General features: G+C 40.4%; 2 protein-coding genes across 3 annotated transcripts in view; one reads left to right on the forward strand and one right to left on the reverse strand.

Annotated features, from left to right (window-relative positions):
- The window catches only part of LOC104921756 (carboxypeptidase O), a 71,698-nt gene that overhangs the window by 1,594 nt on the left and 42,492 nt on the right, over positions 1–27,612 (forward strand). The window contains exon 3 of one of the 2 annotated variants that reach the window (XM_027291786.1): positions 17,959–18,047. The gene's annotated coding sequence lies outside the window, so the exon portion shown is untranslated. The remainder of the gene's footprint in view (positions 1–17,958; positions 18,048–27,612) is intronic. The other variant, XM_027291785.1, reaches the window with a different exon arrangement.
- Positions 21,872–27,612, reverse strand: part of cckbra (cholecystokinin B receptor a) — a 33,680-nt gene continuing 27,939 nt past the window's right edge. The window contains exon 5 of the mRNA XM_019255482.2: positions 21,872–26,907. Within this exon, the coding sequence (XP_019111027.1) occupies positions 26,330–26,907 (578 nt within the window). The 3' untranslated portion in view covers positions 21,872–26,329. The remainder of the gene's footprint in view (positions 26,908–27,612) is intronic.

The raw sequence follows: 27,612 nt of genomic DNA on the forward strand, positions 1-27,612 counted from the left end.
GAAATATGAACAAACACATAAGGAATATCTATCTATCTATCTATCTATCTATCTATCTATCTATCTATCTATCTATCTATCTATCTATCTATCTATCACCTTTTATTTAGATGACAACTGTGCATACTCTTGGGAAATGGTACTCCCACTAATCTCAAACCAGATGGGACAGCATGTTGCTGCAGAATGCCCTGGTAGCCATGTTGGTTAAGTGTGCCTTGAATTTTGAATAAACCATTAACAGTGTCACCGGCAAAGCAAGCCCGCACCATCACACCTCCTCCACGCTCCAAGCTGGGAACCACACATGTCTGTTCACATTTCTACTGATCTCGTGTCCGTTCCTTGTGTTTCTTGGCCCAAGCAGTTCTCTCCTTCGTGTTGTTCTCCCTCAGTCATGGTTTTTCTTTGCAGCAATTCAACCACGAAGGCCTCTTCTGAACAGTTGATGTCGAGATGTGTCTGCTACTTACCCGAGGTCCTGTTAATTGTTGATTTCTGAGGCTGGTAACTGTAATGAACTTCTCTGCAGCAGAGGTCTTCCAAGGGCAGTCATCGTGAGAACCAGTTTCATCATAGCGGTTTTTGTGACTGCCCTTGAAGAAGTTCTTGAAATCTGATAAATGATAGACTGTCGTTTCTCTTTACTCAGCTGAGTGGTTTGTGCCATATTATAGATTGCTACAGTAGTTGAATAGGGCTCTTTTATGTCTTCATACATAAGTCTTATACTGTTGAGATTAATTGTGTGTATGTGCACTGTAAATCCATTCGAGGTACAGGTGATTGTAGTTGAGGTACGTATACATGTACAAGGGTGGGGGCGAGTTGTGCGATGAGCTGTCCAGACAGAAATTGCCAGTGCCAAATTTTGTTCCCAGTCCGACCCTGCTGGCACATGCCCAAGAACTGGAGATATGCCACCAGAGGAAAAAAAAAGCGTGTACGAAGGCAAGCATTGCGCAAATCGAAAATCAGTGTCCATCTGAAATGACTCAGCAGCCATTCATCTGTCTCATCAGATCAATTTGTGCCATCTCTCTGCCAAACCCTGTTCTGTGAATAATGACTGCATGGCCAAAGGATCTAACAGCAGCGTGTAAGCCATTCAGAAGCTGAATACAAATATCTTCTGAATTGATTACATGATCATTTTCATTCATTATTTATGTTCCTCAAATTTCAAACTTTCCTGGCATTGGACAAACAATTTGTGGACTGTGCAATCAAAAATATGTTTTTCTTATCTTGAGTAATCTCAACTACTTGTGAAGTCATTTCTTAGACTAGAGAGAGGATCAAAGATAAGAAAACATCTGGCAGAAATCAATGGGTAGTAACAATAAGTACAAATCATGATGGACCAGGTGTGCGAGGAAATTAGTTTGACAAGTATGAGTAGTACGAGTAGATGTGATATATTTTGCATACATTCGCCACGCCAAAGTACTGGTCATGCCAAACCGAGTAAGGCTGTAGCAGTAAAACCTGTCTGTGCTCTTAAATCCTGATCAGACTATGTGACGCCATGTGATTCATGTTTTGCACGGTCGTCCTGACTGACCAAGTCATGGCAGAGACACGTCTACATAGTGCATTCAATCCAATAGAAACTTAAAATGGAGTTTGGGTTGTACACACATCAAGTGTTGTGGGGAACTTTTCGGAGGTCTCTGAGGACACCATTAAACCACTCAGAACACAAAGTGTGGAGTTAAAAGGCAGCCAGCGTTCACTTTGATAGCATGAAGTTTAGATCGATGCTGAGATAGCAGCAGCCTCTTTAATGTCTTGGTAGTTGTTTTGATGTTGACAGAGGGTAGTAGAGTATTTGCTGGAAGAGCCTTCCAATCTCAAGAAACACTAGTGTCCTATTTGAAAAGTGCAATAATAATAATATATTATTAATAATAATGCCAATAGTACTGCCATGCTCTCATGTAACAACTAAGCAATACATTGACTCAGCCATAAGATGGCACCACATGACCAGTTTAGATCTAAGAGTGCTGCAGACTACATGGATTTCCTTTTTTTTTTTTTAGATGATTCATTTAAATGTATAGATGACCTAATAATAAATAGTAATAGTAAATGTAAATCCAATAACATAACTGCATTCATATTTTCCAAAGATCCCAATGGAAACATACAAGTATGATGTACATTACTGTGCTTGCATTCACATTAAAATATCCATAGAGGGCACAATATGTCTACATGATGTGTCTACAATAACAACAAATAGTCCATAGGGATGGTACAGATGAATAAATTCACTAAAGCAGTAGTGTTTTAATGAGCGCCACAGGTAGTGTGGACACACAAATCCTGTTAGTTCAGATCCAAACCACGTAAAATGATTCCAGTGGCAGTTCTGTCTGTTAAAGTGGTCTGACTGCAGTTTCCTCCCTGTGTCTTTGCCATTTCATGTAGTCTCCCACAGCAGAGCTCACACACCTCCCACTCATCTTTCCCCTTCTTTTCCTCTCTGAACCACATGTCAACCGATCTGACATTTCCCCATCTCGTGGGCTTTCTCTGACATTTGTAAATGAGTTGAGAAGAGACTTCTGAGAACTCTGAGATCTTCTTATACCAGGAATTTCCCAATCGTGACATCACTGTAGAAATATACCTCATGATGGTTTCTGAGTATTTGTGTCCATTTAGACACATCAGAAGTCTGCCCCAAAACACCTTTACACTGTTAAAACCACATGATTGGAGATGACCAGCAATTTAGCTATTTAGTGTATTTTTCTCTAAAGAGCAGCTGCAATTTTTCACAATTTTCCTCTAATTTCCACTCATAATACAGGGTGAAACACCAGCATCCATTTACACAAGCCATATGTGAGTTTGTAACGTGTTTTTTAACCCTTAAATCCTGCAGCTGTATAGCCTATATGCCAATAAACCATGTCATACAACAAACTCACGTTTTTATAATTCCATATGCTAAAAAGTGCTAATTGATGTCTACAGCCATTCATATTTTCATTTTCGTCATTTTAATTTAAAGCCATCTGCAAGAAACCGAGGCTGGTTATGCAGTGGGTTTTTATCGTTTGCTTACATATCAACGCTCTTCTACACCAATCTAAATGCATGCTCTTTGTCACATTTTCAGATTTTACTTACAAGTTAAAGCTAAATATTGCTGCTTTACAAAAACATGCAGATGATTTTAATGTGAAATGACCAGAACTATTCTAACTTTGGCAGAAAAAAAAGCATGAAATCCAGGATGGATGACATTTAAAAAAATAAAAATTAACGGACACTTGATTCAACACAAACAGATTCTACTGAATCAAGCTGAAAAGCAGGAATACAAACAAGCAAAACATATTTTAACATTTAGATTAGACAACCCACCAACAACCAAAAAGCCAAGTCTGTGTTCTCGCTGTCACGCTCTAAATGAATCAGAGATGCCAGCATCCCTCCCACATCTCATCCTCTTGCTGCCCACTTTCCTCTCTAGACAGAGTTTAGATATCGAACAAACTGGCATCCAGCTTGTCTGAAACGCTTCAGTGACACTTCAGCTACCATCCATCCGACGCCCAGCCTCAAAGGCCCCACTGCAGCAGCAAGTTGGAGGGGTGACCAAAAAACTCTTGACACGGCGCATTTGTTGCTGCTGGCTCGGGGAGAACAGCTGGGCTTACTACTGTACATGAGGCGTTGGACAGTTTGACATGAGACTGAAGGAGAATAATGTGTTTACACGATCTTTTTTGTCTGAGGGAAGTGCACAGGCAAGGTTACACAAATTGATGCGCACACACACACACAGTCAACACTGCTGAGGTGCAGTGACTCCGCAGTCTTGCATTCCGCCCTCTGGACACTCATGTCACTTCCCATCTGTCATGTGCGCTTTGTCGAACAAGCTCCGAGTGTGTTTTCAATCTGGAACTGGAGTTCTGGAGAACAACATTAAATCTTAATGCTACAATATGAGTTTCTTCAAGTGGGCCATTGCGTTTGAAAAAAAAATAGTTCATGGTGTGTTTTGGTACAGGGAGAAACCGAAGTACTAAAATAATTACTTTGGACCAACTCAGCAAAATGTAGCCACTTACTGAATACAGCTGAGTTTATGGTATTTGAAATTTTTACATTGAAGACTGTCTATGTGAATTCATGTGAACTGAATTCTCTTCTTCACTAAGCCTTTTATTTCACCAATTCCTCACCAGCGGCTAAAATTCAGTTCCAGTTTTGCTCTTTTCTGGCGGCTTCTTGCTCACTCACTCTTTTCTTTTCTTAGCTTAGTTGCCCTTTTTGGTCTCCTCGCACCTGCCATTGTCTGACACTGCTCAGTCCAGTTATGTTACCTGCTCTGGTATGGTGTTCATTCTGGCGTCACCCCTCATTAGCATCCCCCACTCCGCCCCGCGGTCCAAAACTCCAACGATTCTCTGAGCTCTGTCTGACTACCAGACTGAGCTAACAGTAGCTATAGTTAGCATCAGGAAACTGTAAATCAGTTGAGGTGGAGGTTGAGATGGAGATAAATGTTATTTTATGGTACAAAAGTTATACAATGTGCATTTCAGCTGTTAAAGGTCACTTGTTGTCTCCAAAGTAATCCAAAGGGGAACATGAACGTTGGAGCCAAATTTCATGGGTAAGAAGATCGTTGCAATATTAGCATTAGTTCAGTCCAGCCTCATTTATGCTGACGTGCTGTTCACACCCCAAAGGGAACCTTGGATACATTATCCTTAAACTGCTGCTGGTCCTGTATAGTCTTGCAGATCGAGGTGTTGGGTCTTTTTCAGTGTCTGACAGGTGTCTCAGGTTTGTAGCTGCAGGTTTTCCTCAGTTACATGTATTGCAGCATAGTTCAAACTCATCATGTGCTTATAGTAGTTATTGGTTGTCAGTGTGGTTTGTGAATGTATGTTGCGGTTGTGCTTTTTCTCACTGATCAGAGACGTGACCCATCTTTCCTTAGAGGACAAGGGTTTGAAGCAGGAATTATAAGGAGGGCTTTGAGGGCTGGGATGAATTCCCAGAGTGCACAGCATGATTACCAGTCTGGATGCTGTATGGTATGAATTTCTGGATGTTTTTCCCTTTTGTAGGAATTAAATCAAAAGCCATGGATGTACACCCACTACGTGAACTGACTTTAATGAAATCTGGCAACCTGTAAAGATTCTCTTTGGATTGGACACAGTCTGCTGAATATAAATATTTGAATTCCTATGCAGTAAATGGACTGTGTGAGGTGAGTAATGCAGGGAGGACATAAAGTCATTTGTGTGTGTGTGTGTGTTCATGAATCTGTATAAAGTCACAATTGGCAGATAGCTTGTGAGACTCTTGTGAGATCGTATTATTATGGAATCACGCTCATGCATGAATCATTCATGATGGAAAGCCGTACAGCTGAGCTATAAGTTACTGAAATGTCACAGTTAAAGTTTCCCTTCAGTGCACACTTTGTACCAGTTGTTTTATTGTCTGTTCTTTTCTGTCACTATCTTCTATTTTTTCTCTTTTAAAAATCAAATGAAAGTGTCTTTAAGGTTGACGTGGGTTACCTTAGAGACAACAAGACAATCATTTCACATCTTTAGTGGCAGCATGGACAACAGTGGAGCGCACCAACACACATCTGTGGCTGTTAATCAGTCTCATCTATAGCACAAGGTGACATTCTTCGCAGTTAGAAATACGGCTGTGGACAAATAATTAAACCCTCTGCCATTTTGTTTAATTAAAGCTGGTATTATCGTCATCATCTTACTCCTACTTGAGGAAAGCTTAGCATGAAGAACAGCCTAATCACAATTGAGGCACTCATGCATTATAAAGGTCAGTCACAAGTGGTTAAATCGACAGAAATGAACTTCATTTGTCCTGGTGTTGATTTTGCAGCATGACATTTCATTTCATTTGCAGCATGCAGTGTGGGGTAGTTAAAAAGCTCACTCACCAAAAGTTTGTTCTGAAATCTGACAAATGTAATTTCCTTTTTACAAATTCGTATAATTAAATCTTCAAACTGAACTGACTATACTGAATTCTCATTGTCACTGACCAATTCAGTAACACATACTGTGTTCTGACCATTGACTGTACTGTGTGTGTACATGTGTACGTGTACACGGGGTGTGTGAGACACGTCTAGTGCAGTAGTGTAGCGTTGCCTGCAGTTAGTGCATGCTGCTTTCTCCTTGCAACTCTTTGCTTACAGCTACCGTCGCTGGCTAGCCTCTCTGAAGGGTAAAAAGAGGAGCCACCCATGCCACCATGCTTACGTCTCATGGCGAAGACAGTGCTATTGGGACGCCCACCCCCTATGGCACTCTAAAAACTTCCTTGCGCAGGTATCCATCTCTGACCATGGTGAAATTACCTGGACTGAAAACTTTTGAAAAGCAGTACTTTCCATTTATCCATCCATCTTCTCAAATGATTCACCCTCAGTACCGGGGTAAATTCACCATGCCCTGGTTTAAAGTCAGCCACCTCTTTGAAAAGTTCAATGGCCAAAAGTTGTGTATTGCTTTCAAAAGTCTTTGTACTTCATTCTGGAAAATCCACATTAATGTTAGACTTCCAGGTGAAGTGAAATCAAATCAGGTGAGGCTTAAAAGGAAGCTGACAGGAGCACCTGAAGTAGTTATTACACTACCTTGTTTTTAGACATGAAATCTACTGAGCTGAAATTGGACATAATGACTTTTGGTTCAAATAGTTGAGACCATTGTTCAGGGGTAATTATGGCTATTGTATGTTCTCAGAGGAAGAAAATCTGAATAAATCTGCCACTAAACTAAAAATAGCCTCCAAAATAGAGAAAAGTTTGTAGATGTGATTTATGTTTCTGTGATAAGAATACAGAATGTAAAAAACACACTGGCACAAAATCACACACACTGGCTACAAATCAGTGTGTTCCACCCACACAGAGACTGACTGCATGCAGGGCAGCATGGAGCGGGTTGAGCCAATGCTGTGTGCTACCTGATTACTTGGTGGGGAGGGAGAAATTAAGGGGTGCAAACACTTAAAAACCCACATCACCCACAATCACACACACACATTGATTATAATCAGGGAAAGACTGAAAAGCGGTTTGTTGTGGAGAGAGAACAAAAGCCCGGACTGCATCTAAAAACAAAGCTGCTTTCCACATCTGTGAGTCAAGTAGAGCTCTTGTGTGAATCACAGCCTTGCTTATTTCTCTGCTTAAAAATTAAGTCACATTTGTGTGTGTGTGTGTGTGTGTGTGTGTGTGTGTGTGTGTGTGTGTGTGTGTTTTAAATATGTTTGTGTGCACATTTACTTAAAATCTTCACCCTCCTCTATAACCAAGACCACTTTCTCCAGATAACTGGTGGTAAATTACCCATTAATCTCAAAATAATTTAAATTTCCATCCGATACAGAAATCACTATCCTCTCTGGCCTCAAGGCAGATGGAGGAGGTCTTTCTACAAAATAGTCTCTGCACCCGTTCTGTGGCGCTGTCAGATGGCTCATTGTCTTTAATAGGAGCAGAGCAGCAGATAGGATATTTTACAGTCATAACCTTAGCTCCATATGAAATCTGAATCAGAGAGTTTTGACTCTAACAGACAAACATCATCTATCTCAAGTGTCTGTCTTTTACCTACAACTCTCTTAAAGGAACAAGTCAACATTTTGAGATATATATACTTTATACTTTCTTGATGAAATGTCTGTACTCGATTATCTTAGTTAAGCATGAAGATTGGAAGCAGGGATAAACAGCTAGCCTTTACAGTACGTACCACCTCAGAAAATATGAGGCTCTCCAAGGACCACCATTATGACGCATGTTAAAATAGAGCGTAGGGGCACTCCCGATCTACACTTCCCTTCTTAATATTTTCGGTTAGGAGCCACATTAGTCTTTTGCCATTCTGCTTACTATATTGCCGTCACATTTTAGCTCAATTACTCAAAGATGTACATGTGCGCTAAGTGCTACATGCATGAATGTGACTGTGTAGCAGGCTGATAATGAAACAAAATATTACAGGAAATGCAAAACTACTAGTGTTTTGGTAGAAAATTATTTATTTATTTATTTCAGAGATTTCCCTACGTACCAATAGTGGGTAGAGGTTATGTTAAACTAAGGTTACTGCGCTTCATCCTCTCATTGTACTGATGTGGCAGTGGTATTAATTTCCACATCTAACTTGAAAGTGAAGCGTATTTCTCAATATGTACAAGAAAATGAGATGAAGGACTGAAAACAATGTTCAAAGAAAAGAAACCTGCCTGGGTGAATGCGTCGTTTAAAACATTTTCGTTCCAGTGAATTTCAGCTACAAAGTAAAAGTACAAAGTGGCTCACTGAAGTCCAAAGCTCTTCCTTGAGGATGTTCTCTTCACAGTCTGGTTGGCTTTGAGGACTCTTGGCACTGTGAACACAGCTTAAGAGGGTGAAAGGAAGGCAGGTAACTGAGGGTGAAAGGCCTATTTGGTATTTCATTAAACATACCCTCAGTACAGTACATTCGCCACGCTTGATTAATCTATTCCACAAGTACAAGAGACTGTTAGTATTTCCAGCACAGTGATCAGTGTGAAGCTATTGGCAGTGCTTCAGGTATGCAGGCTCAGTTCAGCTTCAGTCTTTAGTATTATCAGAAATATCATTCTTTCCAAAGAAGCCATAAATAAATAAATATGTCTAGAGATACACAAAGGAATGAGATTAAATCATCACTCAACAGTTCCACATGTTTTTCTAAAGCCCTCTTGTGGAGTGAACTGAATAAAAATCCTTTCATGACATGTTTTATTTCTAGCATACAGAGAATGAGAAGCTCATGAAACACAGGTCATAAAAACATATTAACAAGCATGTAAAAGGGTCCGTTTACAGGAAGCATAAACTGTAATTAGTCTCTTTGTGTGAGCTAAATGATCAGCAGGCCACACACTGTTAGTGAAACATCTGAATCCTGTGTTCAGATGAATAATGTAAGCGCCCTGGCAGACAGACAGTTAAACAGGCAAACAGACAAAGCTGATAGTCATGAGGCCTAGGAAACTCTGAGTTGAAAGTATTTTCTCTGAGTGGAGTATAATTCTTTCCCGCTCCACTCTCAGACCAGAATATTTCACTCGGCCTCATTTCCATAAATTGGCCATTCTTTAGAGCCACGCAGTGTGAATACATTTGGGAAAAATACCTTTAGAAATACCAGCATCTTTTCTGAAGGACTGAATGTTTGTTGTGTCAGTGTTGCAGCAGCATTGATTTCCAAAAACCTGCTCATGGGCAAAGATATATTTCACCGTAACAACACATGGAAAAAAACGGCCATTATTGGAGTCAAAGCCAAGACGGCGAGAGATTTGACAGCGAACCCATCAGCTTTATTCATGGCTTTGGAAAAGTCCTGCAACTCAAGGACAGAATATTCCACTAATAGAGACAGGATTGCAGGTGAAATGGTGCCTGACATAGCTGCTATTACCCTGATGGTGATGCTGTTTGAAGAGATTTAGCATTATAATAAACCGGCAGCTCTTTGCCATCAGAAGTTTGAAGTTTATAGGTGTAAGTATTAAAGAAATATTCCATGCTCTGATTGCAGAGAACTAAACTGAGCTAAAGGAAGGGTAAACTTACTTACATTCACCAGGTGGCCAGTGACATGACGTTACCATGCTGCTGTATCTGCCGGTGTGTAAACAGGCAGCTGTTTGCTAGAAAATATCTGAACATAAAAGCTGAAAATATGAAGGTTGTTGTTTCAGCCTGTCTGAGAGAAGAACTTCCCAATAGACAAAGATGCTAAAGTCTGCCCACACTCATCCTTTGCACACAAGCAGAGCCGAAAAAAACAAAAATGAAATTATAAGAACAAATGAAAATAAAGACAATTACACATAAAACATATGGGACGGCTACAAATAAGGCTATAATGCCAGTAGCAATGGAACAGATGGAGACAACATTTACTGTTCTTAAACCTTCTGTGCTGTTTGTATGGCTTTGTCATGAAATTCCTCCATGTTTCACAGCCAGATGGTTGGAGTTGGGTGTTAAAACTTTTCTAAACACAAAAATGGAAAGTCTACATATGCAATGACTGCAACAAACAAACAGCCATGTTTGAGGCTCTGTGTGTCTAATGCTCATTGTAAAGAAGACTGAACTGCAGGTTTGTTTTTTGATCTCCAGTTAGTCCAAAGAGAAGTCCTTATCACCAAAGCCCTGAAATATGAAATAGTTCAGAAGAAGAGCGTGAATCCCCAGCTCATTTGTGTAGCTTGTCCATCAGTCACGTCTCCTGTTAGACACTTTTTGAAGCTGCCATATTGATTTTCTCTTCTTTTTGAGCTTCTCACAACAAACATCAACAGTGACAGTGATATTTCTCGGCTGTTGGGTCTGTGGTCTGTCTCTGCAGAAACAGCAACTTGGACTCATTTATACTCTTCAGGACTTTACAGACTTGCAGTAACTTCCATAATGCAACATGCTGTCCGTAGGAGTAATAACAGTGGTACCCGATAAGAATATCTGATGGTCATAGTTCTGAATATAATACGACCTATAATACATTTTTTATTAAACATTATTGTCCAGAAATAAAATTAAATTCAGGTCAATAAGGATTTAACGTGATAATTTCTTTAGATTTTGCATATTAGATGGCAGTGTCTACATGTGATCAAGGCTATAAGAAGGTCCTCACAGTGAAATGCTGCTGTAAAGGTCAGGCTGCCTGTGAGTAATGTGAGGATTTTGTTCCCTTAAGGAAGGAAAAGACGTTAAAGTTGAACACAAAATGGAAAAAATGCTTATTACCTCAAATGGGAATTCTTTTGAGAGAGCGGGGCTTTGCTTTGTATCCAATTGTGAAAGGAACAAACTAAGACAAGGCTTCACTTGACTGGTTTCTGCTTTGTTATGCTCACTGCTTGATTATGATGTGTTCTGTCAAAGATGCAAAGAAAACAAGCCGAGCTGACGGTGAAATGAAGAAAGCAACAGAATGCAGGAGCTTTAAATCACATCAAAGCTACTTACTCCAATAGTATTCAGTTTGCAGAAGCTGTGAAAATGCAACTTGTTTAACTCTGTCTTGTGTGTAAACATTTCAGACTTTGTCTCCCCCTTTTCAGTTTGCTTTAGCTTACTTTACCCCAGCACTGAGACTGGGATGTGCTGTCTGCTCTGAGTGACCGAGGAGACATAAAGTAGTTCCTGTGCATGTGGTGCTTCCATCTGGAGTTTTGATCCTGTGAACAGCTAGTGATTCACGTACAGTATGCAGATCAGTACATGGTGTTCATGACGACACAGAGGATGGATAGTAAAAGCCATACATTTATATAATACATTTCTAATTTATGTATCTTAATCTGTGCAATCTTATTTTGCAGAGCCTGCACACACATGCCGTAATTGGCCATTATACAGTTTTAATATCCCTATCTTCTCTTTTATCATATTCTCCAGTTTGCTGTATTTTATCATTGAAAACCCAATTTCCCAGGAACACTGAGTCTATCATCCTGTATGCACTGAGCAGTTTTTAGACCTAATGATGCATGTGTGAGAGGTACAGATGAAGGTAGTTCCACAAACCAAGAGTTCCAGCTCTTATTTCATGCTTTGTTATTGCCTGATTAATCACCCTCTTTTGGAGGACAGTCTGTCTCTGTAAAGCTGTCAGACCACAATTCATCCGAATCCACTGAAAGCTAATTACGAAGCCTGGGCTTATTTTATCTCTGACCTTCACTTTACTGGTGACCTTTGGTGTGACGCGAATGCGTTAAAAAAATGAAAGTAAACGATATTTTGCTCATCAAGTTTAAAGATGTTCTGTGACTTCTGTGAAAACGCAGTTTAAGGGCCAATGTTGGCATCAAGTGGAATAAAATTAGATAAAAATTAGAAGTGAACAGTAACAAGAGCTTAACTTTCACTCACTTCTCCCAATGATTTTTAAAAGCAAAACTATTTGATATAGAGTATGGACTCATGTCACATGTACTGTAGTGGCAGCTCTGATCCTTCGTGACAGAAAAACAGAGGACACATTGTAACCTGCCATGCTTGTTTGAGAAAGAACACAAGACCATAGAGTGGTTAAGCAAACCACTTATTGACTTAAGGTATTAACTTAATTTATGATTAAACAAGGATTGCAGTCAGGCAAATGTTTGTCGTTTCATACCTCACCTTTATGATAGTCCCGTAGGCACATGGTACAACAACATTTGCACAGTGATATGAGCTCTGGCATGTGACATGTCAGGTGTTGTTGCTAATACTGCTATATTAGTTGTTAATTTGCCATTCAGAAAGAAACTAGTAGACTAAGAGCAGCAACATTCTGGGGTGTTATCACTGTGAGGATGACAGATAACAACACATATATTTTATTTTTATTTTATCATATTTACTATTGCTTTTTTGATATTTTATTATGTATATTTTGCTTTATAGTATATTTTTATTCTTTGTTGTCACTTTGTGTAATGCTGCTGCTGCACTATAATTTCCCAGCTTGGGATAAATAAAGTCTATCTATCTATCCATCTATCCATCCATCCCACCAGGCCAAGAAATGGTCCAGAGATAAAATGTCAATTAATTAGCCTTAGAGGGCCTAGGTAAGTGGATTTGTTACAATTTAATACATTTGAGCTATCTGTTTCTAGTCTTTATGCTAAGCTAACTAGCTGCAGCTTTATATATATATTTTTTTATATTATGAAAGTGGTACTGACGTCTCATCTCACTCCGGGTAAGAAAGCAAATTCCCAAAACTAATTCCTTTAGAAAAAGAAAAAAAAAGGTCTCGGTCGAGCCTGGGAAAAGGTTAATTCCTGACCTTACAAGCTGAAGTTTAATAAAGAAATCTAATGACAATCTAACAAGTCAATATTTGTATTTTCCCAAACTAGCATGGGAAAGTTTCCTAAATTTCAGCCTCTTCTTTATACGGATGGTTCAGGTGCCATGAACCTTGCAAACACTACCTTTTACTCATGTGACTCCTCACTGTCAGTCCCTTGGGCCCTGCGCCTGTCAGGATGATTGACAGCATCCTGCTGGGCAACTCTTCTAATGGATCGGTCATGATGTTTCTCCCAGGGGAGTTCAATTATGTGTCATAATTCATGTGTCACTCTAAGGAAAGTGAAAAATATCTCTTAGGAAGACATCCTGTTTTATTGTGACATTTTAATTTAGTGAGCAATGATTCTCATCACTATAAAGACATGAACAACACAGTAACATGTTTGTACACTACAACAATGAACAGCCGATTGTCATTGTAAATGTACAGCTAGGCAAATGAATTTAATTTGGTAATGTCAACATGCTCAGAAGATACCCTTTATCAGGCCCAGGACTCCGTGATAGGACTGGGGCGCAGAGTTAGAGACAAGACAAACATGGAGACAGAACAAAAAACACTCAACTTGACATATCGGTGTGACACCTTTTACCTAATCCACACATTTTCCCCACTAGAACGTATTCTTTCAATACTTCGTCTTACCTCAAATTCACCTAGGCTGCTTCCCCTCTGACAACTAATGGATCACATCATGTCCCGGTTTTTACAGTCTTTAGCACATTTAATTTGTCCAGTAGTGAGAGACAGGAGTTGAATGTTAACATACAATGTTTGATCATTAGCTAAAGTTAACATTCAGCACTCTCATACCATCTGCAAGTAAGAGCCAGGTATTTACTTATGATCTATCAGTCCATGTTTGCTCAGCCAAATGTAGGATACATTAGTGAAGCCAAAAGTCGAGTGTGATATCTGAGAGCAGTGAAGTGAGGGCTTTGACATTTTCAAAAAGCTCTTTGCTCGGCTTCTTTTTATTAGAGCCAAAACACAAACTGGGGCTGTAATGATCCGGTTTATGTTCCATCTCAACTCAGGAAACTTTAGAGTAACACCACAAAACTTCTGAGATAAAAAAATAACAAAGCAAAATTTCAAATCAGCAGAACACCCTTATGCATTCAGAACACTCAAATATTATGCTGCAAATGTTTTGTTAGCAAACTTCAGATAGATTTTGCTGCTGCATAGCAGAGTTGGCAATCCCGAGAGTTGAAACTGCAGACGGTTGCTGTGCAATTTCACATCTATTACAAACTGAAATATCTTGAATGTGATTAAGACAAAGTGTGCTACAATTCATATTAATGAGTCCCAACAATAATATCTCCTCACGCCTCTGAATGTTTTGCCAAAGCTTTAATGGTTTCATTGGCTGCTTGCATCTATTCTTAGCAATTTTTAATCTGAGTTTATTAAATATTTGTTGCTATCATACAGCAGTTATGTGACACAGTAGTGTAAACGTCAATGATTGTAGTTATACACGGAGACAGGATCAGTCAGGACATGATGGCAAATGATCTTTGGTACTTTTTCTGTACAGGTGAATGTCACACACAGAATTCTCGACATTTTTATTTGAAGTTTGATCCGTTTACTCAAAACTGTGTTTCCTGCTCTGTCAGCTTTCTTATTATGTGGATGTCATGCTTCACAGAGGTGAACTTTTTCTCCTTAAATGCACCACGGCCTCTCTCCGATTTAAAGGGTCAGCTAAGCCCCTGGTCATACCAGACAGGTGAGGTATTGAAGTGAGCAAAGCTGTGTTTTATTGCCGTTTCAAATAAAAAGTTGACTTTGGTAGCAAGTTTATGTTGTCTCACTGAAATATTTACTCACTATCTTTCCATTCTGAATTCCCCCAAAACACATCCAGTACTTAATCACAGTGTCTTTATCATTAATTTGTGATCAGGGCCGTCTAATGTGCTCAGAGAGAAGCTTCCTTCTCTGATAATGTTGAGCTTAATCAACTCCTGCTTTCATATCATACTGAAGGACACACTGGAAAGCAATCTGGACCCAAGGGGCTGCATTAGACTCGATCTGAGAAATCCTTCGAAAGCTGTGAGGCATGTGTGATATTTGCAGCCCCGGTGCCTAAGTGTTGTCTGTATTTATTAGTAGGTAACAGCCAAAACCCGTGTCATTTCACTAGTCTGATTTATAGTTCAAAGGTATGTTCACCTTTTCTCAGTCTCCTCTTTCTTTCTTTCCTTCTGTCATCGCACACACGTTCCCTCATATTAGAGGTTAAAGCAGGTTCCTCTGACTTCCCCAGTTGGCTGCAGAGTCTCTTAGTGAACGAAGCCAGCAGGCGGCTTAGTGCCACTGTGCCATGTGGTGTGGCCCCGGAGATCACCATTTTCATAATGAGGTGTCAACTAGGATGACGGATGATGTCTCTCCTCTCCTCCTCAGTTTGGACTCCAAGGTGCAGACGTTTGGCAAACGGGACCAGAAGGAAATCAGATCGCAGAGGAAATGTGGGAGCTGTGGGCAGCTTGACTGTGTCGCATGTGTTTCCATCTCTCCCATTAACGCAGACATCAGCTGTGACGCAAGCACAGAGAAGTGCCACTGTCACAGATATTACTGCCAGGGACTGCTGCTTTCTTTGGTCCTAATAATCAGATTTCCACTGCGTCATTTGCATTGATCAGCACCTGCAATTCTATTACAGCTATTTTGTGCTGTGGGCCAGGAAATCATATTTCTTGCCACTTTAATTGTTAACCGTAGATGAGACCAAGCTGTGTCATAGCTACCTCCTCCACTGGCTTACTGCTTTTCTTTGCATCACTACACGGTCTCTAAATGTCACCATGCTACCACATACATATTTTAGTTAAAGGTACTGCACAAACAGAGCTCTGTTTATGAAACAACAGGTCTGTTATCCTGCAGCTTAGGAGTCACCGTTATAAAATACACATTCATACCCCAGAAAATGTATAGCACTTTAAAGTAACATTATGTTATGTTGTTGTATTAAATCAACAGGTTTAAATTCCTTTTGCTGCTACACTGCCTTTAATCAGGTGAATTGTGTCTGTGTCATTCCCCAAACGTCTGTTCTTGGAATATGTGTTGGGGCCTGGGTCCGGTCTGGATTGCACACAACTGACTATTTCACTGATTTTGGTGAAACTGAATCATATTTTATGGAGAATATGTTTTCTGGTTTTCCCTCTAATGTCCCCTGGCTGCTCCGCCTCATCTCTCTCTGAGTTTCCTGACTGACGGTGAAGTAAACTGCTGCCAACTGTAGCTGCTGTTAGCTGCTGTTAGCTCAGTTTGAATGATTAGTATTACCAATGGTACTATCAGGTTTTTAAGCTGAGCTGGGCGTGTTGCTGTTGGACTAGAAGTGATATTGGCTGGCTGTTACGTCTTGTGTTGTTAACATTGTTTGATGTTTGGCTGTTACTGTAGCAAAGGTGTCGACAGTCACAAGTACATGCTACCCATATTTACCACAGTGGTATTGCGCTCTGAAACAAATCTCCTAATTTAAATCACTGATGAATGTGCAGACAGAAATGTGACTTTTAAATCAGCTCCTAATGGAAAGTGTCCCTCTGTGGAAACCCTGTGATTAATAAGATGCAGCTACATCTTATCTACTTGTGCGTCAACACGTTACATAAATACAAATCTAACTTGGTTGGCAGTGTTTACATGGCCATAATCTGAATCCAGTTTTGCCCTGACACTAATTTTGACCTTTCTCTCATTACGATAATCAAAATGAGGCAAGACTTTATCAAATTACCAACCATTTATCGTTGTGTATGTAAACCGGAGGTGTTCCCAGTGTGAACCGTGCAGGAATTGCTGCTGTTTGATGTGTGCTAGTCTCTCAGGCAGACTTGTAATAGAGACGGGTGTGCAGCTGCGTTCACTAATTATTTCATCCAGTCGGGTGTTTCTAATTAGAAAATCATCCTGATATCAGGATTGGAGATGAAATTAAATTTGGTTTCATAAATAACACTGAAAATCTTTCATTTTTGTGAGCCATATACATGACACCCTGCACCTTACACATGGATTACTATGAACAAATTAAATAGCAACAACATTTTACATGTGAGGTCCCTCATGTGCTCCCTGTTGTCCTTGTAATTATGAGTGGTGCTGAAATGATCATGTTAATGAAGGCCCTGATGTTGACACTCATTATCAGTTATTGAGAAAGTAGTAATGTGCTGCAGTTACTTTTAGTTACCACGAGCTAACGGCTCATCATGAGTATTGATTTATTTGTCAGCACCTGTGAATTTCTGCTTGAGGGTTGTTTCATTCACTTCACCTGCACTGACTGAGCTTTACCTTTTCCCCAGTGACTGTGCTGTACATTAAAAATAAATACGTTATTTAAGTTTTATTTCAGTTGTAATACATCATCCTTTGTGAAACCAGGCTGCAATTCAAGACCGACATATACTGTACATGCTGCCAGCTCTTATGAGAGTCTGTTACCGCTGAGACGAGACAGGCTGAAAAATAGTTTGTGTTCGAATCTTCAGAAGATGTGGCATGTAGAACAATGAGTCCAATATTTACTGAAGTGACCTAAGTGGATGTTTAAATAAACTAAGTGCAACAAAACTAACAAGCTACGATAGGTCCATCTAGATTTTCTCACATTTCTACGTTCTTCCATTTTCGAGCAACATTTTTAGAAAGTCTTTTTTTGTCTGTATATGCCACATGTGTGAGTCCTACTTATATGAAACTGTGGAATGTTCATGTGAGAAACAAGTCTCAGCCATATAAAAAATATCGAACAGATTTTTCACTAGTTAATTTTGAATTTTATTGGGTTTCCCATGACTCTCACTGTTTACAAGCTTGAAGCATAAGCCTGGGAATAGATTTTCTCCAGAGGATATCCCCTCCCATCTGTTAGTCAGGACAACTGTGGTTAAAGTGTGATTCTCGAAGGGGAAAAAAGTAGAGATGTCTTTTGGTGGTCAGAGAAGAACTGTGCTCATAGCAAAGATGAGAGTATAAAGCTGTTATACTGACACTTTCACATTTCCCTCCGGTGCAGGAACTGAATGCACGCCGCTCGCCAAGTAAGCATTTGGCTCCTTTCTTGGAGATGGCCAGGGCGGACAACACCAATGCCAAATGAAGTAGGTAAAGTCCAAATCAATTATGATTAGCTCACACAACACAGGCCAAATCATTACATACTGCAGTAGAACGGCACTTTTCTATTCCATTCCAATCCCATCAGCAAGCAGAAAATTTCTGGGCCACAAAATTCCCACAAGTTGTCATTTTGGGAGTCCATGTCTTGTCCTGAGGTGGTGACATGGGCATTTAGAGCATTAAATATATATTTACGCCTAGCTGTAAAAACCATGCCGGGTTTAATTCCCATGCCCTCTAAGCCATATGTTGCAAATTTTATCTCTGTGTAACCACCCCCTTCTCTGGGCTTTACAGTTCTCAAACCAAGCCAGCCAGCCAGCCAGCCAGCATGTGTTTTTATAAGGAATATGTCAGATTTTGCATGTGGAGGCTGTTATTTTCACTTCAGTTACTTAGCAACTAAATGACAGATCTCGCAAATAAAAACCTGAGCACTCAGCGGTGAGAAAACAGAAGGACATCACAGTGCTTGTGATGAATCTGTCTGCTCTAGGCCATGGTGTTCAAGGTGGGAGTGTCGAACTCAAGGTTTTCCTCCCACGATGGAACTTTAGCACTGTTAACACATGCTTCAGCCGTCACTGAGGCCATCAAAGCTCAGAGTTGCAGGACGACAATGGCAACTGGGTTGTCAGAGCTCAATGTTGATCTTTGAATCATCGGGATCTGTGCTGCATGACCTGTCACTGACAGCTATGTTCACTGACAGCAACAGCTGGGAAGCCTAATTGAATTAACTTGGAAGTTGTTGGGGTTTTTTTTGGCAACAAACCCCTGTGGGCTCTGTATCAGATGTCTGCGGGAACCCTGTGTTTTTTTTAACATTCCTACATACATGATAATATTGCTTGTAAACTTTTCTTGACGTATTACAAATCCAAATTTGTTATTTCTGGAATTTTTGAGCATTGTGTTATCCATGTTTATACTGGACTATCTTAACACGTAGGCTACTGTAGCAACTAATCTGAATTAGTCAAATCCCAGTCACTAGTCTGTGGTCATGCAACATGGTTGTTCATACAGCAAATGAAACATACTTTTAGAGCATCCATTTTTGGAAGCAATGACACATCTTTCTCCAATCACAGCCAGCTGAAGGAAGAGCTTTTCCAGAGACATGCAGCGCTTCTGAGAGTTTATGGATTTCAAAGGTGGAATTACTTGCATGTTAATAAGGTAACTTATATAGTTGCCTTATATGAGGTTCCCTCATCAGTTGTAACTCTTCTTGGGACCTCTACTTGGACGATATCTCGGCCGTTTTCACATTCAGAGCTCATGCTGTCTGATAGTAAGCTAATCATTTTTTATCACTGTATCTGTATCATATGCATAGTAAGTATGGAAAATAGGGTCCACTATCACTTACCCACAATACCTGATGTATGCATTTATGCACTGTTAGCGTGTTTCCAATGTGTAGCATTAAGTTCAGCTTTGTCACTGCGGGATAAAGACACAATATTGGGGGTCAGGGTTTGTGGTAGACATTTCGGTCTTCAGCCTGGGTTGGATATTTTTCTTTGTCTCCTTTGTGGAAAAAGGTGACCTTTGACAATCCATCCTTTACCCTTTGGATCCGTATCGCTCTGGAAGCTAAATTGAAAAGCTGTTATTATATCTGAATTAGCCTCCTGGGACACAGTGAGTTTGACAGCACCTTTATATAAGTGCAGCGTGTTTTTTTTTTCACTGGAAGTTGTGTGCATTGCACAGAAAAGAGAGAGAATCATAAATCATAGCCTGAAGGCTTTTATAGCTCATACTGGTTTCCTTTATGAAGTGACCTTCCTTTATGTGTTAAGCTGAAAATACCTATGCTCTGGCCTTTGGAAATAGAAACTTAAATGCTGCATTGAATCAGCAGTGGCGTCCATAGCAACAGAGGACGAAATGGAAATGCGTCTAAAGTTTCTTCCATTCCTTTAGGCTGTTTAGATTCAAGGATCCTGCTGCTCTGTATAACACTGTTTTCTTTTGGGTCCCAAAGGAAGTAATAGAGCATGTCATAGCTTTGACCCATTGGTCAGGACTATTTTATCATTGTTGTTGCATGTGAACATGGGGGAAAAAAGAGGAAAATGAGGGGGCTGAAGAGAAATGTGCCAGAGGTGAGGAAAGGCCATTAGGAGTACCTGGTAGAGGGTTGAAAAGAAGATGAATGAGCTCTCTGTGTTGCTCTGTTGCAGGGTGGGGCCGGGTACAACAGAGAAGCTGTGTCCATTTACTAGACTCAACCACTGTTGACTTCCATTACTGAACCCTGTGGCGGAAGGCAGCCATGAGAGATGTAGGAATCAGCGGGCTACGGAGCACAGTATGGGCACCAGCAGCATGCAGGGCTGAAGAAACACAGTGTTGGCTGGAATCACAAATTATTTAACAACCGTGCAGAGCTCTGAAGCCTTACAGCTGTTGAATAGCTGAGTAACATTGATTTCGCAACATATTGGGATGCATCATACTGTCACTAGCTCGGAATAAATGAGGTTGCGAATTCCACTTTGCAGTCAGAAAAAACAAGCAGGCATTTCAGCGGGCTCTGACGCTCCAGAGCAACGCAGCTAAAGGGGACGTATGAGTGAGAACTGCAGCGGCTATTTCAGCCTGTTACTCCGGCAGTGATTTACGAGCACTGCTTGCATGCAGATCGCAAATTTGCATAGTTTTAAAGTCTGACAAACCTCTCACACTCTCTTGCACAGGTCACACATGTGTCTTGATTGTGTGACACGTCAGAATGAGTGGGGGGAAAAAAGGAAATGCTTCATGCTGCTCGAGTCAGAGCTCGTATTTATGCAAATTTGGTAAAACTGGCACAATAGAGGCACCCGAGATGAATGAATGCCATTTAGCTCCTTTAGTTTCAGGGTGCTCATATTCTTCACTACACAATTTACTGGGACACTTGAATGGAACAGAGCCATTGTTATTAGTGAATGTGGCAAATCATCAGCCTAATTAATACAACTGAGCAATCAGCTGGAACGACTGGTATTAATTAGCTGTTGTTTCCTAACAGCTCTACCTGCTGTGGCGGACAGTTTTAAGAGAAAACCCAAATATTGAAACAATTATGACCTCTTTTGTGTGTGGAAACACCCTCCTCTTTATGTTCTAATTGTCTGTGGATTTGCTGTCCTCTGGCATCTGTGATAAAACAATCCAAGAGAAACTTAATCACTAAACTAGTAGTGGTACATTACAAAGGAGTGTGGACAGCTTCACTGAATAAAGTCTCTGGAATTATTTAGATTTTACAATTGTTGTTTTTCTAGTAGCAGAGAGCAGCTTTTAACTTGTCTCCATTACAACTGTAAGCAGCATTGCTCTCATTTATATTCAGCAATGACTGTGTAAAATATTTATATAAAAAAATAGGTAACTGCTGGGGAAAAAACAAATGTTTGGTTTTTTTTTACACAGGGCGAGATCGATGCCTCTGAAGGAGAACTTGAATAAGGAAAAGTATTTTCTCAGTTTTCTGGTCCAAGACGACTAGGTGTCACAGAGGTGCTTTTGTTGCTATGGCGATGACTGGCGCATTCAGTCTCTTCCTCATCCCGGTCCGTGAAATGCGCGTTTGAACTTCCCGAGGGCTTCTCATCCCTGAAGGACTTTGATTCATACCGCAGTGTATTCGCTCGGGAAACTGGCTTTTCATTGTTTGTTCATTATTCATCTCCCTTTTCACGTTTCAGTGCTGGATACTTGTTCACAGTCCAGCTCTCCGCTTGAGATGTGAAAATATTTATACCTGAAATCTATTTTTTATGGAAGTGATTGCAAGGCTTGCACGCACATAACATAAAAACATAATCATGTTTTCCCCAATATTTATTTTTGTTAAATAATGAACATTTGGCATGAAAAATACTCTACGTGTAGCCAGTAACCATGAAACCGCATCATAATAAGTATATCATACTGGTGATACAGCAAAAGCAAAACACGACAAACATCAATAACCTCATTATACATTTAAAACCTCTCACAGACAGGAAAGTGCTGTTTCAACTAACAGACAGTTACACATTTTATAGTTTTACAGTCTAGCACAAGCACTGCTTTGGTAAACATTTATAGCATGTGGACGCACAAACGCGGACAGCTTCACCACCTAATAAGAGCTAAATATATGATTTCATCGCCTCATCTCTGCGCCTGCTCTTCACCTTGTATTTCTCACTTTGTTTACTTTTTTTTTTTTTTTTCCCCTGCAGGCTGAGATTTCAGCTTGACATATGTGGTAACACTTAAAATCCTTCTTCACAAGGTGTTAGGAAACACTCTTGCCTTAATTCACCTTTTTGGAAGCAAGAGGAGCAGAGAGAGAGAGACATGTGCTCTGTAAAGCTGAGCAAAGACCAAACATGAAAAGGAACAGCAGGTTCTTTGACAACACTCAGGTCCAGGACCTGTACGCCAAAACAATATATTTCATTCTGTGCCTGTGGCGAAACTACAAAAATCTCTCTTTTACAATTATTAATTATTCTGCAGAAGAACAAAATAAAAAATTCAGCAGACACATTTTTCCTCGCAGCCGTCCTCCAGGTAGCCATTATGAATAATCGACATACAACTTCCTCTGTTTTTCTTAGTTCATTGTCTCAGTGTCTCCTGCTGGCTGAAGCCCTTGTAGCTCTCAGCAGTCAGCTTCTGTGGTCCTAAGAAAAACAGCTTTGTTTGATGCATTTTTTAGTAGGGATTTCGTCATCATCGGCACGAGTGAGTAAATGAGTAAATAGGTTAAAGAGAAGCTCATCTGTCAAAGCTGTTTGTTTGCTTTCAGAAACTGAAATGATTAATAGCTTTGAAAAGCGACGTGTGTTATTTTAAGAGGGCACAAATGAGGAGGTTAATCTATCACTGTCAGTAAAGTGACATTTACAAGAGATGTCACTGCATTTTATGTTTTGTGCCGTCACTTCTTTTGTGTCCCGAGTTCATCAAAATTTGTTCCACGTGTTGTGTGCGGAGCTAAAGAGCCAAATGAGGCTTGCTGTGTTTTTCTTCCTTGTGTGCCGCCTGAAGCACCTGATGGGATTCTCATCGAGGGAGGTAGAGATAAGGGAGAAAATGACTGGGCAAATGGTCCCATGCCTCTGTCTATTTTCACTTTCAGTTTGCATCAGGCCTTGTTCTGGGGACAGGCTAAGAATTTGATTTGTCAACCCTGAAGGAGCATTTCTACCTTTTTTATTTTTTAGGAGTCTGTAAACTTACTGTGGTATAGTAAAATCTGGCACTAGTGGAAGTGCCCCATATAGTCATTTCAGATTTTGGCAAACAGCCTTATTTGCTTTCTTGAGGACTTAGATAAGAATACTGATACCGTTCTTGTGTCTGTGCATTAAATATGAAGCTAAAACCAGCTGTAAGGAGAGGAAACAGCTAGCCCCACTGTTCAGAGATTCACCAAGCAAATAGTACCCTGTAAAATCATAACTTTTAAAACGCTAAATCCTCCTCAATGATTCTTCAAAAAGGTTTGGAGTGCAGTGATCATTAATCAAATCATTTTTTAAATGGGGAAAAGAGTTGCACTTATAGTGCTGCTTAGTTCTAGTGTTAGTAAAACTAGCTATACTCAAAGTATGAAAATAAGACTTTTATTTTCACAAGGTCACCCAGACGTTTTTGCCCTGACACAAATTTATTTTCTACAGGCCATGGAATACAAAACACCAGCTCTAGATTATTAGGCTTATCTTCATTATACCTCGCAGCTATGATCATTACAAAACTTAACAATTTGCATTTCATTAAGATATTGGCCCCTATTTGATAAGGTCTATAAAACATTTGGTTAAATACAAATTTAGTTAAAGGCGAAAGGGGCAAAGTCAATGAAATAAATCCTGACTCCTGTTCTCCAGTGCACCAAGGGCTGGCAAAGTTATGGAAATCACTCATTGTCTCCTGCCTTAATTACCAAAGCACCCGCAGCGAGGAGCCCGCCAGACTAAATGTTTACAAGTGAGGCTGTGTTTGGGATTTTTGTGTGCCAATTGCCTGTCTGCTAGCCGAGCCCGCTTCCACCTCTGCCACTGCCTGTAGACTGCTCTCGGACAGCTCTTGTTCCTGCAAATCCTGGCTGTCACCCACACTCTATTGTCATTCATGTAGGCATACGCCTCTGCACTGAAAAAAGATAAAACAGAGGGTGGTGAGTGGGTGATGGGGCTGCAGAGACAGGAAGTGATAGGCGATGGCAGGACATGAAAAAGAGGACCGAAGTTGAAAGTGATAGGAAATGATAGCACTAAGCTGTCAACATACACCGTATGTAGGACAAGAGTATTACATCACACTGCTCAAAACGGATCCAGATATTTTTGTGCTGCAGAGGCAAAACGATAAAATATGATGGCTACTTTTTATCTTAATGGGATGTGAAATAATTCACTGTAACACTATCATGTTCATGTTGAGAATTTGTCATTATATAATATCTATCAGACAACTTCTATCTATAGCTCTTAAATCAAAGAAGTCTGTCTTAGTATTGTATATTTCACATTTGACAATTGAGGCCATCAAATGGAAGGCATAAGATGAGACAGAAACATTCCTTTTAAAGGACCTGTGTGTAGAGCAGTGTTGCAACCCCCTCACCTCACCCTCTCCTGTCTGGTGTGAAGCAGAAACTACAGTCTCTGCGGAAGAGCGGAGTTACCATCTCTCCTCTAGTTTCATGTTTAGTGTACAGATATGAGAGTAGTATTGTTCTTCTGAACTCAAGTCAGCTTGTATCCAAAATATCTATTATTTTAAATATTTTAATAATATTTTACTCATATTAACAATGTTACTCTGTACTTGTTCGTCCCATATCGTTGGATCAATGTAGCATTTTCCTGATTCTCCTAATTACAGCACACGCTATTTTTTATGTTTTTTTAATGAAAGATGCAAGTTTGTTATTATTAATTGGAGCCTTTTGTCGTTTCATAAAGGCAAAGCCATGAGATCTGCGCTGCAGCAGAGGCTCCCCCTGAGAAACACCTCGTTAGTCTCAGCTCTTTGTACTTAGGTTAGGTAATGCTCAGAGTAATTTGCAGCACTGAAGCAGAAGTCTCAGTAAGAGTACATAAAAGACGCCGCAGGGATAATTGAGCAGAAATGGTGAGTTTGACTGTAGCACTTCTCTGTGCCATTTGGAGCAGGGTCAATATGGTGCGAATGGCAGGTGCCATCAACCTTTCATGGATGAACTGTCTGCGCATTTTCTGCTAATTTAAATCCTGACATTAATGTCTGCATCAGTATTCAACATACGTTTGTAGCAGTGGCAGCAGGACATTTGAATTCCATGACCAACCCTGTTTGATCCCAGATCCTTTGACTGCAAGCTGGTGAAAACACAAGAAAATAAACCAGGCTTTCTTATTTATGCTTGCCAAGATGTGAGGTTAAATCTCAGTGTTCAGATGTTTATCTGAACACCGTTGATCCAAACAAACACCAGCCTGAATCACAAAGTGGAGCTGCACATCCCATTAATACTAAGAACCCGACAAAATCAGCTGAATGAATCCGTTAAGGTGTTTGGATATTTGCAGAATCTGCTTTATACACAAGCGATGAAAGATTAATCAAGCTGAGAAAGAAGGTTGTTGGGAACAAACCGGACTAAACAGGATTATTTCTTCGTGTTTAAATATTTCAGGATTTTGGGACCCAGCCATGTCTAAGTTATTAAGTAGAATAATTCTGATAAGTGAAAGAGAGAGATGCCCTGAATGCATGAAGACAAAACATTGACCACACAAGGAGCTGACATCCATACTGATTCATCACTTAATGAGCTAATGAGTCCTCATTGTTCAACAGTATGTCTCTGTCAGAAATTAACCTTTGGTACAGTAAGAAGATGAAGACAGTATATACAAGTACACAAGACAAATATTTTCAATGTAGTTTTTCACTAAAATGTGTGAACCTTAACGAATGAAGCTACACAAAGAGCACAGGCACTTGATGTTGTCTTCAGGATGCAACAAAGCGGATGCTGCCAGTTAACCAGAAGAAAAAAGTAAGCGGTTTCCCCGCCTCACATTCTGCAACTATGCACACAAAATTGCGGAAAAAGGAGACCTTTTTAAAAAGGCCTCATAAACGAGGGCAGCGATCTTACTCAGCGCATGACTCACAGCATATTAAGATGAAGAGTGAAAAACAGAAGATTGAAAAAAAAACAGATGGTGCACACAGTAACGGCTGCCCAACAGCCACTGAGGCGCTCTCCTCGAGGCTCAACAGGTGCCAGTGGTGCTGACGGTGGTGTAGCTGAACTTGGACATGGAGGTGGCCATCGACGTGGCCATAGAGGTGGCGTTGATGCCATCTTCCCCCGCCTCCCTCTTCCTGCACCAGTAGCACTGGCGACAGAGCCGGTTGCGGCAGCAGCAGGCGAAAGTGGACAGCAGGGCCTTGCGGAAGCGTGTGTTCATGAAGCAGTAAATGATGGGGTTGACACAGGCCGAGGTGTAGGACAGCAGGTGGATGAAGGAGATGGGCGCTCCCGTGAGGGCTTTGGAGGCCGACTTCAGGTCAAAGGCCTTCCAGGTGTTGGCTGAGTACAGAGGCATCCAGCAGATGAAGAAAAGTGCCACGATCACCATCAGCATGCGGATGACTCGCTTCTTGGCTTGCAGCTTGGCCTCCGAGGTGTTGCTGCGCGGGCGCTCATTCTTGACCTGGGTGGTGCTAGACGAGGCAGACAGGGTGGGGAGCTCCACAGCAGAGGAGGGTTTTTTAGACACCTGGATGTAGCAACCGTCATCATCATCATTCGACTTTGCGACACCCCTCCCTACACCATTCTTCTGGCCTGTGGAGGGATTTCGATAGATCAGTCCAAAAATACTTGTCTAATTTGTACTTTTGAAGCCTCAAGCTAACGGATAAACTTTTAAAATAAAGAACTGTGGGTTTAGTCCCCCATCACTTTCACCGAAAGCACATGAACACAGCATGAGCAGAAGGAATGATCACAGCAGGCAAAACCTGTTTCAATGTTCATATCTGTAAGTTCATTAGGTATTCAGTTATTTCGCTGCATTACAATGAATTAAAACTGTTTATAAATTAACAGTCACCACCAGAGGCTGTTTCAAATCGTCTCAGCCTTGATGGATTACACACAAGACTCGACTCCATGGAAACTGGTGCTGCTGTTACAACAGCAGTTGTAAATCAGCTGGCTTTTTTTTTGTTTGTTTGTTTGTTTTCTTTTTCTGTGGGAAATACCAGGTATAAAATGATGGAGACACTCCACACAGGCATCAAAACAAGTAGAGCAGGTATTAAGAGCACAAGTGTATTTTTGGATTTAACAGGTGCAGAGCCTGTAGGTACAGTAGCAACAAAATGTAATTCTCTGCTTGAGGCAAAACGAACAAATCTCTATTTATTATGTTGCATTTTTTGTTTGCCTGGAATCTCTGAGAATGGAGGTTTGTATTCATGAGAAAGTGTACAAAATTAACAGTGAACTTTCAAATCATGATGTAAAATACATTCAAACAGGGTTTAC

The sequence above is a fragment of the Larimichthys crocea genome, chromosome XIX (assembly GCF_000972845.2).
Source record: "Larimichthys crocea isolate SSNF chromosome XIX, L_crocea_2.0, whole genome shotgun sequence".
Classification (NCBI taxonomy): domain Eukaryota; kingdom Metazoa; phylum Chordata; class Actinopteri; family Sciaenidae; genus Larimichthys; species Larimichthys crocea.